This window comes from Oryza sativa, chromosome 1 (genome assembly GCF_034140825.1).
Source record: "Oryza sativa Japonica Group chromosome 1, ASM3414082v1".
Taxonomy (NCBI): Eukaryota; Viridiplantae; Streptophyta; class Magnoliopsida; order Poales; family Poaceae; genus Oryza; species Oryza sativa.
In genome coordinates, this window is record NC_089035.1 from 43202042 (window position 1) to 43219707 (window position 17666).

At 43.9% G+C, this 17666-nt stretch overlaps 4 protein-coding genes across 4 annotated transcripts; 2 read left to right on the forward strand and 2 right to left on the reverse strand.

Annotated features, from left to right (window-relative positions):
• Window positions 1-10: 10 nt before the first annotated feature.
• LOC107276722 (DNA-directed RNA polymerase V subunit 1) lies at window positions 11-1519 on the reverse strand. The gene is made up of 3 exons (XM_015784943.3): window positions 759-1519; window positions 473-581; window positions 11-389 (listed from the first exon to the last, which is right to left on the reverse strand). Exons 1-3 carry the CDS (start codon window positions 1343-1345, stop codon window positions 231-233), a joined length of 855 nt encoding a protein of 284 aa, XP_015640429.2. The 5' UTR covers window positions 1346-1519; the 3' UTR covers window positions 11-230.
• On the reverse strand, window positions 1128-7250 carry LOC136351226 (DNA-directed RNA polymerase V subunit 1-like). The gene is made up of 15 exons (XM_066308225.1): window positions 7152-7250; window positions 6915-7059; window positions 6539-6654; window positions 6387-6434; window positions 6096-6299; window positions 5777-5935; window positions 5509-5661; window positions 3813-5417; window positions 3503-3672; window positions 3155-3215; window positions 2946-3073; window positions 2497-2666; window positions 2125-2399; window positions 1870-2043; window positions 1128-1774 (listed from the first exon to the last, which is right to left on the reverse strand). The coding sequence occupies exons 1-15, from the start codon at window positions 7248-7250 to the stop codon at window positions 1577-1579; spliced, it is 3705 nt and encodes a 1234-aa protein (XP_066164322.1). The 3' UTR covers window positions 1128-1576.
• A 2178-nt stretch (window positions 7251-9428) lies between these two features.
• Window positions 9429-10881, forward strand: LOC112937632 (uncharacterized). The gene is made up of 2 exons (XM_026022496.2): window positions 9429-9675; window positions 9792-10881. Exon 2 carries the CDS (start codon window positions 9847-9849, stop codon window positions 10339-10341), a length of 495 nt encoding a protein of 164 aa, XP_025878281.1. The 5' UTR covers window positions 9429-9675; window positions 9792-9846; the 3' UTR covers window positions 10342-10881.
• A 2329-nt stretch (window positions 10882-13210) lies between these two features.
• LOC4324465 (uridylate kinase PUMPKIN, chloroplastic) lies at window positions 13211-17348 on the forward strand. The gene is made up of 7 exons (XM_015783464.3): window positions 13211-13474; window positions 14682-14826; window positions 14915-14968; window positions 15199-15290; window positions 15860-16086; window positions 16700-16876; window positions 16958-17348. Exons 1-7 carry the CDS (start codon window positions 13263-13265, stop codon window positions 17104-17106), a joined length of 1056 nt encoding a protein of 351 aa, XP_015638950.1. The 5' UTR covers window positions 13211-13262; the 3' UTR covers window positions 17107-17348.
• Window positions 17349-17666: the final 318 nt, after the last annotated feature.

The following is a 17666-nucleotide window of genomic DNA, read 5'->3' on the forward strand; positions in this document are numbered from 1 at the left end:
ACTGAACATGTTTGATCATACTGAGGTAGAGTAGATAAGTTTGTGGGCACCAAATACAAGTTCACAGTTACAGAACATGTTTGATCATACTGAGGTAGAGTAGATAAGTTTGTGGGCACCAAATACAAGTTCACAGTTACAGAACATGTTTGATCATACTGAGGTAGAGTAGATAAGTTTGTGGGCACCAGATACAAGAGTGCAACAGAAATTTAACGTGCTATGGTTCATCATTTGAAGTACTTTCTGCAGAATGAATCTGCAGCATCTGGGTACTGAGCTCTGATGTAGTTCTCCAGGCACTTCTTGTAGGAGAAATCTTTTCTGGATCCATCTGAGGACATGACATATAAGCACCTACTTCCATGGAATACCTGATGCCTATCGACCTATAAGCAGCAAATGAGTCCTCATGGTTTTCCATTTTTTGGTTCATCTGACGCAGAAAGATTCAAGAAGGCAAGTTGCTTACTGTTATGTAGTTGCCGTTGCCAGCTATCTTCTTCTTCCTCTCTGGGTGGTACATGAGAACATTTGTGACAATAAACTTCTCATCATCTGGAGGAAGTTTAATACCGTCCCTGCAAAAGTATTGAGAGAGATGGACTGTAAGGGATACAACAGAAGGAACCACCTGGGCGGTGTTTGAACATACACTTAACTTCCATCTTATCATCTAGCTATCAACGTACTAGTGGTCGAAAAATGAAGAATCCTAGTACTTGTGCCTTTTCAAGTTTATTGGACCAGAAAAATACCTCGATTCACGGATGATCCTCTTTACATTCTTTGTGATTGGTTCGATTTGTTCAAATATCTGCTGCTCCACTGGTGTAAAAGCACAACTCGCTACCTGCCTCATACTGCCTCCACGGCGTGATGCCTCTGATTTCCACACTGCTCTACCACCACCTCGATTCCTATTATTGCCACTGCCTCGGTGTGATGCCTCTGATTTCCACACTGCTCTACCACCACCTTGATTCCTATTACTGCTACTGCCTCCACGGTGTGGTCCCTCTGATTTCCACACTTCTCTACCACCACCTTGACCGCGATTATTATTCTTCCTGTTCCATTCACCTGGTCGGGATGATCCTGCAATGGTGAAGTTCTGTGTGCCCGCGCTATTTGAACTATACCAACTTGGTTTATCATCTTGCTGTGTTGCATCTGAGTTCCAGTTACTCTTGGTCTTCAGTTGCCTTCTCTGGAACACCTGACCAGTAAATTCTACTGCAGTAGAATTTGGGGAACTCTTGGTGTTTCCTTCATGCCAATTTGGCTTCCTCGGATGTTTTTGGCCAGTGCTGTGCATCCCTGCCCTCCTACCCTCAGATTCCATCAGGAATTCAGCTTTTGGTTTGTCTGTCCAGGTGATCTGATTGTTTTCTTCTAAACATACTTTATCCTCTGGAATGCAGTCAACATCATATAAGCAGTAGTTATGAGGAACAATTGCCTTATCTTTAGTTGCTCCTGTTGTTTCTACTGCTTCCAAGAAGTCATACAGACCATACCCACCAAGGATACTCTTGCTTGATGACTGAAAAGAGATAAGAAGTTAAAGTGATCTTCAAAAGTCTCTGTAAATATGAGTGGTGTTAACAAGTAAAGTTGTCAAATGTACCATGTTCTCGTCATTCCAAAGGATTTCAAAAGCTGAACCAGTTCCAATTTCTGCATTATTGCCCCAAGAGCAGGCTGATACAACATTGCCCAGCTGATCGGAGTAGGCCTTCGCTGCTGCCTTCTCAAAGCATTGTATTGATCTCTGCAACATGTTTTGTTATATTTGAATTATGACCAAGACTTGGTTCTGGCTCATTTAAGTGAGGATTTCAAAAGAGATGAGAGTGCATGACTTACTGATAGTGTAGCCTCCATAAATGGTGCCTGAACCTTCAGAGATTGACATGTGGCCTTGTAGCCAGAGTTGTTGAAGCCATGCAAATCGCCTGTGCAGGTCATGCTACTTGCAACTGTTGTCAGGTGCTCTTGGAGAACTGATTTTGTAATCATTCCAACAGACTTGGAAAGGTACTGAAAGGAGCACAACACGAGCAATGTTTCAGCAGAAGTTACCTGAATTTCAGCTAAAAGGAGAAAGGGGAATAACTGAACCTGTGTGACTTTTTCGAATGCGGAGGAAATGCCAAACACCTGTCGGACTTGCTGTATATCGTACGGCATAGACCTGGTGGTGTCAATCAGATCCATCACAGGGATACATGCATTCATTGCTACTCCCCAGGCATTGCCACTCTCAGCAGCCGCAGCCTCTTCCACAGTGATTTCCAGTGCCGCCTCGCCTTTCTGTTCTGCACCAGAGCTCTGGACCCAAAATGTTGATTCTGGTTCAATCCTTACTAGGTTGGCTTCCTCAACTCGAGGATCACCTGTGAAGAGAAGGTGCAGAATTGATTGTAAGTAAGCATAATTGCATAGGACATTTTCACCATAACTGTCTGGATGTTCCTCTTGCATTTTTTTTACCTTTTATAACAGTGTCTAAAATTATAGGGAAAATGGCATTAGTCATGAAATCGATAACTCGTTCAGTAGATTCAGATATATTTTTAGTGATGCTTCCAGGGAGGAAAAACTGCAAGCAGGAAACCTGAAATTTTTTATCATCATCTGTATGTTGGTCGCACAAACTTGTGCTGCAAAGAAGAAACACATGATTTAGTTTACAACAAAAATATAGTCATACTTCCTTAAAAATATTCTTTTACTCAAAATATGGATGGTAGTCCCAAATGCATAAATACCTAATGGAAGATAATATATTTACTAGAGTCTGAACTGTGCCATAAAGAACTTAGTGGTCTAGCACTGAACATATGACTTAAATTAGTAGACTACTGGACCTGAAGTTCAGAAGAGCAGTAAATCTCTATTCATACTGTCTTTATTGCTAAAATAATAGAAGTTTGAAGCACCTTGAAATGAAAGTGACTGTCTTCAATATTTCACGCATCGATCCCTTCTTCTTTATGTTATTCCTAAAAGTCTCCTGGCATTTGTGAAGAACACTGTCCATAATTGTTTCAATCTGATTCAATTGCTTCTGTAAGAGCAAGAGAAACTTATAATCTTAGTGATTATTATGAAATGACATGGATATAATTTGAGTTACTGAATGATAGACCTTGTCAAGGTGAATATGGCCAACAAGATGATGAGCTGCTTGAGTTGCTTGCTGTTGATACCTGAAATATTATCCCAACAATTCTGAGCCTTGGACAATGTAGAACTACTAAAAGGGAAATCTAAGAAACTAATGCTGGACTGAACTGGGCAAGTTCAACGAAATGCTCTTTTTCCCCAAAAAGTTCAATAGGATGCCAAATCAATAGTTGCTGTTTAATTGCTTGCATCACATGAAATAAGTTTTGTAGATTTAGTTTAATTTATAGTCCAGGTAAAGTAGAATCAATAGGACTTGTATCTTTACATTGCAGAAGCATAAATAATTGGAAAGCCTGATAGTACATACTTGATGGATATCTCTGTGGTACAATCCTCTAATTTGATCCTCCTTAAGCAGGCTCGAATTGTGAGTGCTCTCTCCATGCATTCATTTTCACAAGAGCACTGGTTCAGATACAAAATGACCTTTCGGTGATTGGCATCAGCTTTAGTGCTTGCCCTAGTAAGCAGTACTTCCTATAACAGTAACATTTAGTAGTAAAAAAAACATATGAATTTAGTAGTAAAACAAAATTTAGTAGTCAAAATTAGTAAATTACAGTCTACATATGAATTGAACTGAGGCTTGGAGTGAATTGATCTGGTCAGCTTCTCACCTTCATCGAGTCCCAAGAAATTATATTATTCTGATTAGGAGCCAACACTGCCTTGTAAGCAGCATTTGCAACTGCAGTGGCTGCCAAGATACCAACGGGGTCACCTGGTGTCACACAATTTGATGCATCCCTTGAGCCAAACTGAAGAACTAAGTTACCAGACGAAGTTCTTATGGATCCATCATAGCATGCTGTGACATCTCGGAGTCTTGACATCATGTTCTTGAAAAGACTGCCAGGCTCCACTAGCCCTTTAGATGCACGCATTATCTTCTCCCTTTCACATATAGAATGAAGTAGAGCCTCATATGGGTTTAGTCCATGGTAAATTGAGCTCCTTACAGTACCATATTCCTCTAGAGGGTTGCAACAATTGGTACTCCCGCAACATCTGTGCAGAGACTTAGACAGGCAATCCTCCACTAACCTGCTACTGTATAGTCTTCCGTTGTGTTGTAGTTGAGGCCCCAGGAAACCAAGCTGCTCCACTACTTTGTTCATGTTGGAATCACTTTTGGGATCAACCAACAGTCCTATGGCAGAAGAATGGGTTATGAAATCCATAATTGGTTCCCTGTACTTATTTAGCTCAAGTGGATTATTTTGAATAGCTTCCAGAATTGGACTTGGGACAGTGAAATCTCCCAAATTTATGCTGAAGCAATCAATAAGCAGTGACTCCATTAGTAAGGGCTGCAGAAGATTCAGAAATTCTGTGGCCTCCCTTGGACCCTTTGTAGAAAGGATCGATGAGATGGTGGTACCAGTAGCTAAGGCTCCAACAGATTCTCTGTCAAGATGGTCTGCCAGTGTTATTGCATTAGATTTAGTGGTCTCTAGAATCTGAGGAAAGGTCCAGTAAGGTCCACCAATCAGTGGCTTCTGGGGGTACATCCCTGATGAGAACATTGCATTTGTAATTTGGTTTGCTTCCCTCTCAGAATACTCCCTACCACACATGATCTTCAGAGCTAGTGAGAAATCATTCTTGAACTGAAAGTTCAGTTTCCCATTATGGGAGCTCACCAGCTGCTTATCCACAGTGTATAGCTCTTTAGCTTCAGCTCTTGCTGAAAGCGACCTTGGGTAGAAGATTTGGACACAGTCACCATCAAAATCTGCTCCAAGTGGGTCACAAATGAGTGGGTTGATCTTTATGGTGTGATCATTGTGGACTTGGACATAGAAGGCCTCAACTGAGTGCTTATCAGTGCTTGGTGGCCTGTTGAGGAAGACAATATCCCCGTCGAAAACCCTTCTGTTGACAATTTCGCCGACCTTCAGTATGGTGTGTTTCTTGTTCGGATTGTCCTTCCCTGCATCCAATGAGTACGTGATGGAATTGGCATCTGTATATGTCAAACATAGTCCTTTATTCATCATGTCTTGCAATTGAGCAATGTTGTGGTCTGTGACTTTTTCTTCTACTGACATTCTCTTTGCTACTTCCTCAGGCACCCCAACAACATTGAGACCAATGTATGGATCACCAGTAATCACACCACGGGACGAGAAGCTTGAGCTCTTACTGATGAACAATGTCTTCATTTTTTGCTTCCATTGCATTGCTGTTGGTTGACTTGTGAACGTGTCATCTCCGTGACCCTTCAAGAGACATACGATGATGATAAATTTATGAAGATGCAATTATGATGAAGAAGGTAACCTACACTTTATTTACTAATGAATCATGTACCTTTGTTGTTCCTCCGAGGTTGATGTAGTTGGCAACATCGACCTGAAGATCATCTGCAACTTGATCCACTTGGATGTTTGAGGAACCAATCCTTGAACCACGAATCTGCTGTATCTTACGTAGTGCTTTCCTTAATAAGTTTGTCGATGTGCCCTGATTAAAGAAGGGACATAAATCACTAGGTCAGTGGTAATGACATCTAGAAGGGAAAAAGGCAAAAAGAACTTCTAAACTTCAATCAAATAGTGTTTGATTAGGATGAACTTACTGAACAGCTGAATGTATTTCCATCCAAAACATTGGAAACCCTCAGGCAGTTTGGTGGGACGCAGAGATAGCTCAGTATAAAACCATCCTGAGGAATATATCCCCTAACAGAAAGCCACCTTCTTGTTTCTTCAGGGATCTTCTTTATGATGTTTTGGACCTGACAAACAGAAGAATAAAATGCGAAGGGGGACAGATAGTAAGATAAATGTGTGCAACAATTTCTATATGCAAAGCTACTCTATGTAAGTTCTGAAACTTATGCATTTATCTTTGCTTTGTTCCAATAGGGGTGGCTTTCGCAACATGAGCAAGAGTACCTCTTCTGGGAGCAAAGGACGACAATGAGAGGTACCCCTCGTGCAACTGCCAAACTGATCAAGGAAGCTCCAGAATCCCTCTTCCAGTTCTTTCTTGATAGGTGCTCTCAACTCCAAGCCACGGGCACCATTGGACTTCTTGACTTCTGCAACGCACAGCGGTGGGAGCTCCTGGAATAAGATGGATTCAAGAACTAATGATGCCTGTTTGCATTACTTGGCTTTTCACAGTTGAGGGAAAAGCAACATTGACCCCTAAGAAACATAAATGGATGATCAGCTGCAAATTACCTGACAGTGTGAACATGAAGTGAATTTGCTTCCCTTAAGAGTGCTCTTCTGTTTGAGTTGTTAAGTGCAGAAACATGTGTTAGCGATGACAATATAGTATGGCTTATCGCATATGCTGATGATATGCCTGAGCATGGTTTTTGCAGTTGTACCTTTCTGTTCTTGATCTTGAGGCATCTCAGGCATATTAAGTTGAGTATCTGGCTCAGCTCGGTGACATGGCTCGGGTGGAAGATGGGCATGGGCAGCTCAATGAATCTGAAGTGACCTTGGAATCAATCATCAAAAAATGAATTTTATTTCCATCAAAGGTACACAACAGAGTGAAGAGTGAGCACTGTCTCTGAAACTGTTCTTTGCAATATCTTTTCTTTTTTTTTTCCAGAAACAGATTTTCAGACATCATGCCATGCAAAATAAACAGTGAATAACTTCACAAAACTTGCTTTCATTTGCACCCGTTTGGAAATCTGAAAGTTATTGTCCAATGCAGGATCGCACAAAAGAGATTGCGACTGACTAGCATACCCTCGCATTCTTCGATGGCGTTGCTGCCACACGACTGACAGCTGCCGACTTGCAGAGGCAGGCCCAAGTATGGATTGTTCAGCAGCTGGCTTTGATGCGTGATGGGGATCGGCTTCTCGAGCTCGTTCACCGGCTGCGCCTTCAGCTGCCGAATACACAGGAGTCACAGCAATGGGTAAAAGAATATGATACCAAATACCATTGGCAGGTGAAGGTGATGATGGTTTGACAGCTTACAATTTCCTCGTTGCTGGTGATACTCAGGTTGATGCGTCTGATCGAGGCCTCGGGGATCATGGCAGTAGCAGCAGATGTTGGATCAGGATGACCTTCCATTTCTGTACGACTGTACCTGTGGAGGCAGAGGTTAGTATGCAATCACTGAAACCAAATGGTTCGTATGATCAGTGTCATGTCCAACCAAAAGGAGAATCAAACAACTAGATATCAACCGAAGAACCCTAGAACATACCTTTGTTTCTTTTTTTTTAATATGGTTATGGATGGACAAGATCAAGAGCTTGCTAGTCGATCAATGGCGACCTCAGATGCCAAACAAACACAGGAATGAAGTTTTTTGGGAACTGTATTATCTACTGGTTTTTACTGTGTTATACAAACCTCTTCTGTAACTGTAACCAACCGGTAGCCACCCAAAGTGTAAGTGTCAAGTATTGAGAAAGCTCAGAACTCAGAAGGCAGGAGGCCTCTCTTTTACTCACTCAATACTCAACAGTCAACACGCATCTTTTACTCTCTCTCTCTCTCCATCCAACTTTGGTATCTTGCCTACTCCATATGTTCTATCTACTTTGTGAATAAGGGTGAGGCCTACATCACTGTGTATTTTAGTTGTTGTTGTAATTACAATGGTGAAAGAAGAAAACAGTAAAAAAATGTAAATACTCCATGTGGGGCTTCTTTTTTTTACCGACGTTTAATTTCCATCCTTTCAATTCTGAAAGTTTTACCTACCAAAGCAGTATAAAAATCTGTAAATACTCCACGTGGGACCAATATTATATTTTAAATAATCTAAATATTTAACATCAAAGTTGTATAATTGTATTTGTTATCAAGAGCACTTTACTAATATTTCATTTCCTCTATCCTAAAATATAACCATCTGGCATTTTAATTTTATTTTAGAATATATCAATTAATCATCTCTTATTTCATTCCACCTCTCTTTAAATTCTGCGAAAATCAGTACTCATTTAATTTCACCATTCCTTAATCCCCATGAAAACCATCACTTATTTAATATCACTTCTCTCCTTAATCCCAGTAAAAATCATGTCTTATTTAATTTCACCTCCATCCCCGTAAAAAAAAAGGAAGTACAGAAATGCTCATATTTTTTTAACCTAGCGAGTACATTTAAATAAGAAATAGATCAATACCCCGCTGCGTTGCTGCGGGAAATTAAGTTATATAATATATACAAATATGATGCAATATGATTATTAAAACTAAAACAAATTGATACTTATGAATTTTGAGTCTATAAATTATTGAGATTGTATGGTGTTATGAGAGAAGAAAAAAAAGACAATTTGAACCATAAATCCATCATCCAATGGCTAAAAATAATTCGGATGATGTGGCTTAATAAGAGAAAAGAGAAATAGCAATAACTATATTTAGTGGGGATAAACTTACAAGTATACAGAGGATTACTTTCTTTCCGTGCTAGTTCGATCACCCCTTAAGCAAAGGCCGTACCAAAACCTCCATCATTCTAAATTAATCATTACTATCGATTAATATGCTTCGTCGCTTCTTATCTAATAAAAATCACTTCGCATTGGGTTGAATCAATAGAAATTAATTTTAAATGTTGTATGGGTTGAATCAATAGAAATTAATCTTTGGTTGGTTGCATGTATAAAGTTACATATATGCAGTACATATTTACTCTTGTATAAATAAACAAAGAACCATTGTGTCATATGATGATTATTTTTTTAAAAAAACACAAATAATAGGTGATGATCAAACTGATGGGGGGAGTAACTGTCAAAGCTCATCAATGTCCCTCGCAAAAAAAAAAAAAAAAAAAAAAAGCTCATCGATGTCACCATTTAGGGAGAAGTATACCCAAGGTCCCTCAACTTGTCATAAAAAACATCCTCAGACCGCAAAATCATATATGCGAGGTATCTTAACTATACAAAACCGGTCACCTGAGATTCTTTGGTGGTTTTGACCCCGGTTTTGATACGTGGCAGCTGAGTCAGCATGAGACCCACGTGTCAGCGTGCCACGTCAACTTTCCCCTTTCTTTTTTCTCTTCTTTTTTTTTTTTTACTTCTCTTTGCCGTGGGGGAGTAGCAACGCGCGGCGGCGAGCGGGGCTGAGCGGCGGCCGGCGGAGGCGGGGTGCGAGCGTGCGGCGGCCGGCGAAGCGGAGGCGTGAAGCGGCGGTGGCGGCAGGCGGCCGCGCACGCGGCGGCCGGCGGATGGGGAGCGACGGCCAGTAGGCGGAGGCGGTGGAGGTGGCGGCCCTCCTAGCGGCGGGCATGGTGGTCGTCGGCGTCGGCGTGCCCCGCGCCCGCTCCTCCCAATGGGATCCTCTCCTCCTCGTCGGCGTCGTCATCCCCCTCGTCCCCGCCGGATCCCGCCGCGGCGCGGTGGCCGGCGTCCTCCTTCTCCTCCGCCGCCGCATCGAGGGCGTGCCCCTCTTCTCCCTCCCAGCCACCTCTGCCCGGGTCGGCACGCACGCCTCCAGCACTTTCAACTCCTTCTGGCCATCGTCGTCGGTGCGTGAAATTTCGACAATTTGTACCTGTTTTTCTTTCTTTTGTTCAGTTTCTTGTTTCGAGATGATGAACTGGTTTCACTGAGATGATGCTTGGTTTGATCTCTGGTGATGCAGTGCTTTCGGTGTTGAGCATTGCTGGATCAGTCGCCATTGTTTACCTCATGTACAGATGTGTCAAGAAGAATGGCCTCCCGGCCGTCAATATCAACACCAACACGAGCTTCGCGCCGGGGACGGCCCGGCGGCGATGTACACGGTGGTGCCGGACTCCCAGATACGCAACGCCACCATCGAGAGGTTTCTTAAAGAGATCGCCGGCGAGAAGCCCATCCGGTTCACGGCGCAGCAGTTGGCCGGATTCACGAACAACTACTTGGCTCGGCTCGGCGCCGGCGGTTTCGGCACCGTGTACAAGGGCATGCTCCCGAACGGTCACATGGTCGGCCGCTGCGCGCTCGGCCGCCTGCCGCCACCGCCGCTCCGCGCCTCCGCTCCATTCCGCTTCACCGGCCGCCGCGCGCTCGCACGCCGCCTCCGCCGGCCGCCGCTCAGCCCCGCTCGTCGCCCGGCCGTCTGCTCCCTACCTGTCGGTTGGCCTGCGATAGAAGAGTGGCAGAGAGAGAGAGAGGGGAGGAAGGGAAAGAAGAGAGGAAAGGGAAGTTGATGTGGCATGCTGACATGTGGGGCCCACGTGGGTCCCACGCCCACGTAGGCTAAAACCGGGTTAAAATCACCGAAGGACCTGATATGGCCGGTTTTGTATAGTTAAGGGACGCCGAATATCTGGTTTTATGGTTCGAGGATGTTTCTGTATCCCGATGACAAGTTGAGGGACCTTCGGTGTACTTTTTCCCACCATTTACTGCCAAGGCTGGGTGCGGAATAAGTACATATGAGGTCCCTTAACTTTGTCAATGAATCCGATTTTCGTCCTTCAACCAGAAAACCAGATACAACGGGTTTCTCAACTATCAAAACCAGTGCAGATGAGGCCCCTCGGCGGTTTTGAGGGTGGTTTTGGCTGACGTGGCGCCTACGTGGCAAATTTGACTTAGTCTTCTTTTGATGTGGCATTGACGTGGCGCCATACGTGGCAATTTGATCCGGAAAAATAATAAACTTCATGGGACCCACATGTCAGTCTCACACATAAATCAATAAAAGAATGGTGGGGCCCACGTGGGCCCCACATGTCCTTCTCGGCTCTCGTTTCTCTTCCTCTTCGCTCTTCCTCGTCCTCGCAGGAGCGGCGGCAGGAGCATGCCGGCGGACGGAGCGGCGGTGGGGCGGAGGGGCGGGCGGAGCGGCGATAGGCCGCGGGCAGCGGAGGTTGCCGGAGGAGGAGGAGGTCACCGGCGAGCGCGACAGCTACACTCCGTCGGCCGCTCCGCCCGCGATGCCCAGCCGGACGGCACCGCCCCTCCTCGCTCGGTAGCCGTACGCGTCGCCTCCCTCCTCGCCCGGCCACCTCTGCCGATGTCCTCGATGGTCATATCCGGGTCGGAGCTCCTCTTCGTCGCCCGGCCGTCGAGCGACGCCTCCCTCCTCGCCCGACCGCCGTGCGTCGCCTCTCCTAGCCGGGCCACCGAGCGCCGCCTCCCTCCTCGCCTGGCCGCCTCGCGCCGCCTCTCCTAGCCAGGCCGCCGAGCGCCGCCTCTCCTTGTCAAGCCGCCGCGCGCTGCCTCCCTCCTCCCTGGGCCGCCAAGCGTCGCCTCCCTCCTCGCCGGGCCACCGCGCGCCGCCTCCCTCCTCGCCCGGCTGCCGCGAGCTGCCATCCCTCACCAGGACACCGCTCGCCACCTCGAGGATGGGAGAAGGGAGAGAGAGGAAGAAGAAGAGGGGCTCTAGTTGAAGAGAGGGAGATGCTGAGAATGACATGTGGGGCCCACGTGGGCCCCACCATTTTTTTATTAATTTATGTGTGAGACTGACATGTGGGTCCCACGAAGTTTATTATTTTTTCGGATCAAATTGCCACATATGCGCCACGTTAATGCCACATCAGATGAAGACCAAGTCAAATTTGCCACGTAGGCGCCATGTCAGCCAAAACCACTCTCAAAACCGTCGAGGGACCTCATATGCACTGGTTTTGATAGTTGAGGGACCCGTTTATCTGGTTTTTTGGTTGAAGGACGAAAATCGTACTCGTTGACAAGTTAAGGGACCTCAGATGAACTTATTCCCTGGTGTGCCGATGGCCTGTTGCTCTGCTTGGCCCACTAATGAACTTGTATGGGCCCAATTATAGTGGCAGTAATAGTTGGGCCTAATTGTAGTGACAGTAATAACTGGGCCAAATTTTAGTGGCAGTAATATTTTGGGCCCAATTATAGTGGCAGTAAAAAAAAAATGGGAGAATTGCATATTTGCCACTACTTTCACCCCCTAACTCAAAATAGCCATTATAAAATCATGAATTGCAAATTTACCACTGAAAACAGCATGAGCAGATTCCGTATGCCATTGCCGTTCCAATTTGTACGAGTAAGAGGACAAAAATAATTCATGAAATTAAATTAAAAAACAAGGCAACGTGATAAGACCATGTTGCCCTTGCCAGATTCGACCTTATCCGCTTTCTTCCCCAACTCTACCGCATCAGAAACATCTGCTCGAACTTCTCTCCTCTCCCACGATGAACCCTACAAGCCCAATCCTCTCATCCCTTCATTCAAATCAGGAGCAAATCGATCAAAAATCGGTCACTTGGGAGTAGTAGATGCCAATGAAAGAGGTGCAGATTTCAACGAGTAGTGCAGTAAGGCAAGCAGCGGCTTGCGGCGCGCGGCTCCGGCAGGTGTCGGCGTCGACTGCCGCGCTTGCGGCTGCTTGGCGACGGCTACAGCAGGCTGCATCAGGCTGCGGAGGGTGTCGGCGTTGAGTGCGGTGGGCTGCGGCGTCGGCTGCTTCAGGCGGTGTGGTGGCTACGATGGGCAGTAGCAGAAAGAAACGTATATACTCTATACTGAAATGGTTGTGACCTGCTATCTCTGTCTATCGTGTAGGCATTTAGATGTAGATTTTCATCTGTTCCTTGTTGATCTACTAGAATATTTCTCCTTTTTTTTTTGCTTATCCTGTAGGAATGGCCGAGGTTCTTGACAGCCATTGTTAGGGTTAAGTCTTATTTCACCACATCGTTTTTTTCTTTTTGTCAAAGGGCATATGTTAAAGGAAACAATGTCAAAATTTCTATCGAAATGATGCTAGTTGACTATGTTCTTGCTTGCTGCCTCAAATATTGTTTTATTGATGCCAAAATGTTGTCAATTTCACAATTTCATGGGCAAGGGCATCCTTGTCCTAATTTTCATGAAAACCAGCCATCTAACGGTGTTAGTCTAAGCTGTTAGTCCAGTGGCAGTTATGTTAGTTTCATACTGTTTTTGATGGCAAATTTACAATTATAGTTTTTTTAGTGGCAGATCCACAATACCTGATCAATCCAGTGGCAAATATGCAATTGGCCCAAAAAAAATCTCTGTGCGTGTGACTATAATTACGTGGCTTTCCTTCCTGAAGCCGTCCTCATCGTCATCATCTCGTCCCCCCTCTTCCCGGCGCGGCGGTTGCTCTCCAGCCATGGCCGCCGCCGCCGCCGCCGCCGTCGCCTGCGGCATGTCTACGTCCTTCCTCATCCGCCTCTCGCCTTCGCCGCCGGCGTCTTCCCACGTGCCTCTCCCTCGGTCTCCGGCTTCGTCGGCGCGCCCGCGGCGAGCGTCTTCCGTCTCCCTCTCCACCGCGCCTAGGCCGAGGGCACGCGCCGCCGGCTCCGACTCTCCCTCCAACTTTGGGTACGTGATTCTGCACTCGGTTGGCTCCACGGGGTGTTGTTCTTCGTGGCTGCGGTTGACGTGATGTTTTGTGGTCTCCCCCATTGTGTTTGTGCCAATGCGTGGTAACAATGGCGGAGAACTCGTATGTCTGCGAGTAGCCCCCAGCTTTTGGCCGGCCGCCATCGCCCTGAGACATGGTCAGCGCGTGCGAGATGCGAGATATGAGAAGGAGCAGTGTCGACCACCCGAGTCTTAGCCGAGCGGAGGCCGGAGGCCTGAAGCTTTGGGCGGCGAGTTGGCCACCGAGGTTCGTGGCGGTGTGTGCGGCGGCCGTACGGGGTGGCACACCGGCGTGTGGAGGGGAGCGAAATACTGTAAGAAATAGAGGACGAGGCATTTCCCCAAATATTGCGGTATTTGCTAGATTAGTGTCTTGGAGTTGGATGCTAAATTTTGGGTAGGATATGTTCAGATATGTCAGAGAAATTACAATAGCGCTCTAGCAGAATCTGTAGACTAGTAGCATGATTCCCCTTTTACAGTATCACTATGGAATGGAAGAATTTTCTGTTAAAATTTTACTTCTAAAATCTCAATCCAAGAAATTTACATAGGAATTAGTCTTCAGTCTTTTCTTAGTGTAGTTCCTATTGATGTCCTATTACTTTGTGATTTTTTTTCCTGCGCTGCGCGTTTAATGTTCAATAAAATGAATTTTAATCTATTGCCGATGCAATCTTGAATGGCGTTGGCACTCACCGCGCCTCATTTTCCATACATCCTCTGCCAGCGACGACGCCGTGCCACACATCACAAGGATTAGAGATTGTAATAGATAGTAAGGGTGTCACTACTGAGTTAACAAGGATGAACTAGTGGCTATTTAGCTGTTAAGTGGCCCAACTAAGACAAAGACACTATCATCTCTGAAAAAAGCGGTGTATTATATATGAGCACCTTTAAATACTATTGTGATGTCTTCAAGTCAAACTTAAATTATTTGTGTGTGCAATACATCTGCATGGTTCATGTTCACAAATACTAAACTATGACTGTGACTTTTCCTTATATTCTGTTGGAATTGGCAGCTTGCCATCAAAATCTGAGGTCAATTCTGTAACAATGTATGTTCTTTCAAATTCTGTAGTAGTTTCTTTCTGATGTTGAATACAGTCTAATTATGGAGTGAGTTATTCCTGATAACGCATCTCCTTTTATTTGACAGAGGTCAAACATCACTGATGCCACCATTCAGCCTTATGCTTGATGAAGGCTCTAGATCTAAAAAGCCATATAGATGGCAAAGGGTGTTGCTTAAAGTAAGTGGGGAGGCTCTTGCTGGAGATCACACAGAAAATATTGATCCAAAGGTGAGGTTGCTTTTAGTGGAGCATTATCAAATTTAAAATACTGAATATTTGATGGAACAGGTCATGTAAGTGTGTAATGTTGTTGCAGATCACGATGGCAATTGCAAGAGAGGTTGCTTCTGTCACCAGACTAGGTGTAGAGGTGTGCCAGTGCCTTTCATTCTTTTATTGCTTATTTACCCGATTAACTGTTTGAAGATTGAAATTAAATCAAGTGAAACATAATTAGGCATGTACATAGTAGACATTTAAAGTTCAACAACTAAACCGCCCTGTGTTCCAACGAAGTGGTATTATGCTATGTGTATGTTCCTCTTGTCTTCTCTATTGTAGAAACATATGCTGTACATTAAAGATCGGGAACCCTTGCAGGTTGCTATTGTTGTTGGTGGCGGCAATATCTTCCGCGGGGCCTCTTGGGCTGGATGTAGTGGACTCGACCGCTCATCAGCAGATTACATTGGGTATGATGTTCAGTTTTCTAATGTCTTTCATAATTGAACCATCGTAACATCCTGTGGTTGGCAATCGAGAATGCATTAAATGAAGTGGAAGCGCCATGAGGGTTAACCTAATAATGACACAAGAACACCCAACTCGGCATGCCTTAGTAGTTGCATGCAACCATGCAAATATGCTAATTTATGTAATCCATGCTAACTTTTTTTTTTGGCTATTTAAACATCTATAATACCACGCCTGATTGTGCCTATCGGCCCATCACGTAGAACACATCTAAATTTCATAGAACAAAATTCCATAACAAATTTCCAAGCAGAATAGTGTACTGAGTGTAAACTTATAGTTCGATTTTACAAACCATACAATCAATAAGTATATACTGTTCTCTGTAAGTGCAAACTTACATGTAAGTATTTAACATATGGTCTATATCCTTTGCCCATAACGTTTTTAAAAATGTTTTTTAGGTTTTGTTTTAAAAAAAAGAAGACATCATTCCTGTTATAAGTGATTTCATAATTTCTCAGCATAAAATAGTTCACCACTTTATCTTACTCTTTTCCTAATTCAGCATGTTGGCTACTGTGATGAATGCCATATTTCTTCAAGCAACAATGGAGAGCATTGGAATACCAACCCGTGTCCAAACTGCATTTCGTATGTCAGAAGTTGCAGAACCATACATACGCCGAAGAGCTGTCAGGCATTTAGAGAAAGGAAGAGTTGTTATATTTGCTGCTGGTACAGGGAACCCATTCTTTACAACTGATACAGCTGCTGCTCTTCGTTGTGCAGAAAGTGAGTTTATCCTCCGTTTCTCACTAATGAACTGGTGTAATTGTAATCATAAAATCTCAACAAAAGTAGTATTGGAGATACGTGAATACTTTTATATTTTAAAGCCAAGTGCTTATAAGCTGCAATTTCATGTCGTATATTTAACAATATATAGTACTGCAAAACATTCAAGGTACTTTTGCGAGTTTGTCATTTATGTTAGTCATCATGCCCCTGTCAGTTGCTGGTAATAGAACTAGAGTTCTACCCACAATAGCTCGTAATGTTAGTAGCCTCACCTCTGAGTTTATCCCATGAATTCATGAAGACCCTTGTGCGCCCTAAATGGTTAAGCTAGACAGTTAGGCTAGACAAGGATCGATCATTTATTTTCAACCTTGCTTCCCAGAAACTAGAGACATGATGCAGAGATTGTTATACATGCCATGTTAGGGTGTGTTTAACTATTCTATTTCACAAGAAATCATTAGTCACAGTTTCCATTATGCATGTAGAATCATTTTATCATGAATTGAGTTTGAACTTGTCTTTCTATAATGATTTCTCAAATAAACATCATTGTCTCATTTTGTTTATTCCATCTTACAATGGCTTTTTTTCTTTCATTTTGCAGTCAATGCAGAGGTAGTACTTAAGGCAACAAATGTTGACGGTGTGTACGACGCAGACCCCAAGCGTAACCCAAATGCCCGCCTTCTTGAGGCTGTGAGCTACCATGAGGTGCAAACAAGAGACCTCTCAGTAATGGACATGACTGCCATTACGCTATGCCAAGAAAACAACATTCCTGGTAAGGAGAGAGCTGTCAGTTTCTGAGACTTGATACAGTGTTTGATTTGCATTCTTTTTAATTTGGCCTGTAATCTTGCAGTTGTCGTGTTTAATTTGCAAAAACCTGGAAATATTGCGAAAGCTATTGTTGGTGAGAAGGTTGGCACGTTTATAGGCTGCACAAAAGATCAGGACCAGATTGTGGGGAATGCACTGGATCAAGAAAGAAGATTGGTGAACGAGTTATGATTTCACTGGAGCTCTCTGTCGCTAGCTGTGTAGCTGCATTGCCTATTGCTTGGTAACATGTGGATCTCTAGAGTTTTTAGGCTAGAATAGCTTATCCAAATCCTGGTTCCTTGTACAACCTTTGAGCAAAAATAAAAAAACCAATGGTAACAGAGATTTTCCAGCTGATATAGCTGCTATGTTGTCATACTATGTACAATGGAATCTAGAGCAATCTGATAAATCACATTTATATCTTAAAATCATTGCATGTGGCATGTATGATGTCTTCACCTAAAAACAGTTTCTTCCTTACATTCATGTGCAGCTGAAGAAAAAAGTTAGAAAAGCGACTACGGAGAAAGCGAGGGATCTAATGAAAAGTTCAAAACCGTAGTGGACAAATCTGGAAGATGGTAAAAACTGCCTCTAAGCACAATAGGAAATCAATTAATGAAATTAATATAAGGACTTGATCATTTTGTTGTCCAAATCAACCATACCAAATTTTGATACTCCCTCTGGTTCTATATTAATTGACGTTTTGAACAAGGTTGAGATTAAACTTTTATAACTTTGAC

What these genes read in the sequence shown, in the direction of transcription:
- LOC107276722 (XM_015784943.3), bottom strand. Translation starts at nt 1,345, where the DNA reads ATGGAATCTGAGGGTAGGAGGGCAGGGATGCACAGCACTGGCCAAAAA. An exon ending in AGGATCATCCGTGAATCGAG is followed by an intron (nt 582 to 758) that starts GTATTTTTCTGG and finishes ATACTTTTGCAG; the next exon opens with GGACGGTATTAAACTTCCTC. An exon ending in GCAACGGCAACTACATAACA is followed by an intron (nt 390 to 472) that starts GTAAGCAACTTG and finishes TGCTGCTTATAG; the next exon opens with GTCGATAGGCATCAGGTATT.
- LOC136351226 (XM_066308225.1), bottom strand. Translation starts at nt 7,250, where the DNA reads ATGGAAGGTCATCCTGATCCAACATCTGCTGCTACTGCCATGATCCCC. An exon ending in CTTCATGTTCACACTGTCAG is followed by an intron (nt 6,300 to 6,386) that starts GTAATTTGCAGC and finishes TAATGCAAACAG; the next exon opens with GCATCATTAGTTCTTGAATC. An exon ending in TTTCTTGGGACTCGATGAAG is followed by an intron (nt 3,673 to 3,812) that starts GTGAGAAGCTGA and finishes TTACTGTTATAG; the next exon opens with GAAGTACTGCTTACTAGGGC.
- LOC112937632 (XM_026022496.2), top strand. Translation starts at nt 9,847, where the DNA reads ATGTGTCAAGAAGAATGGCCTCCCGGCCGTCAATATCAACACCAACAC.
- LOC4324465 (XM_015783464.3), top strand. Translation starts at nt 13,263, where the DNA reads ATGGCCGCCGCCGCCGCCGCCGCCGTCGCCTGCGGCATGTCTACGTCC. An exon ending in TGCTCTTCGTTGTGCAGAAA is followed by an intron (nt 16,087 to 16,699) that starts GTGAGTTTATCC and finishes TTCATTTTGCAG; the next exon opens with TCAATGCAGAGGTAGTACTT. An exon ending in CCAAGAAAACAACATTCCTG is followed by an intron (nt 16,877 to 16,957) that starts GTAAGGAGAGAG and finishes GTAATCTTGCAG; the next exon opens with TTGTCGTGTTTAATTTGCAA.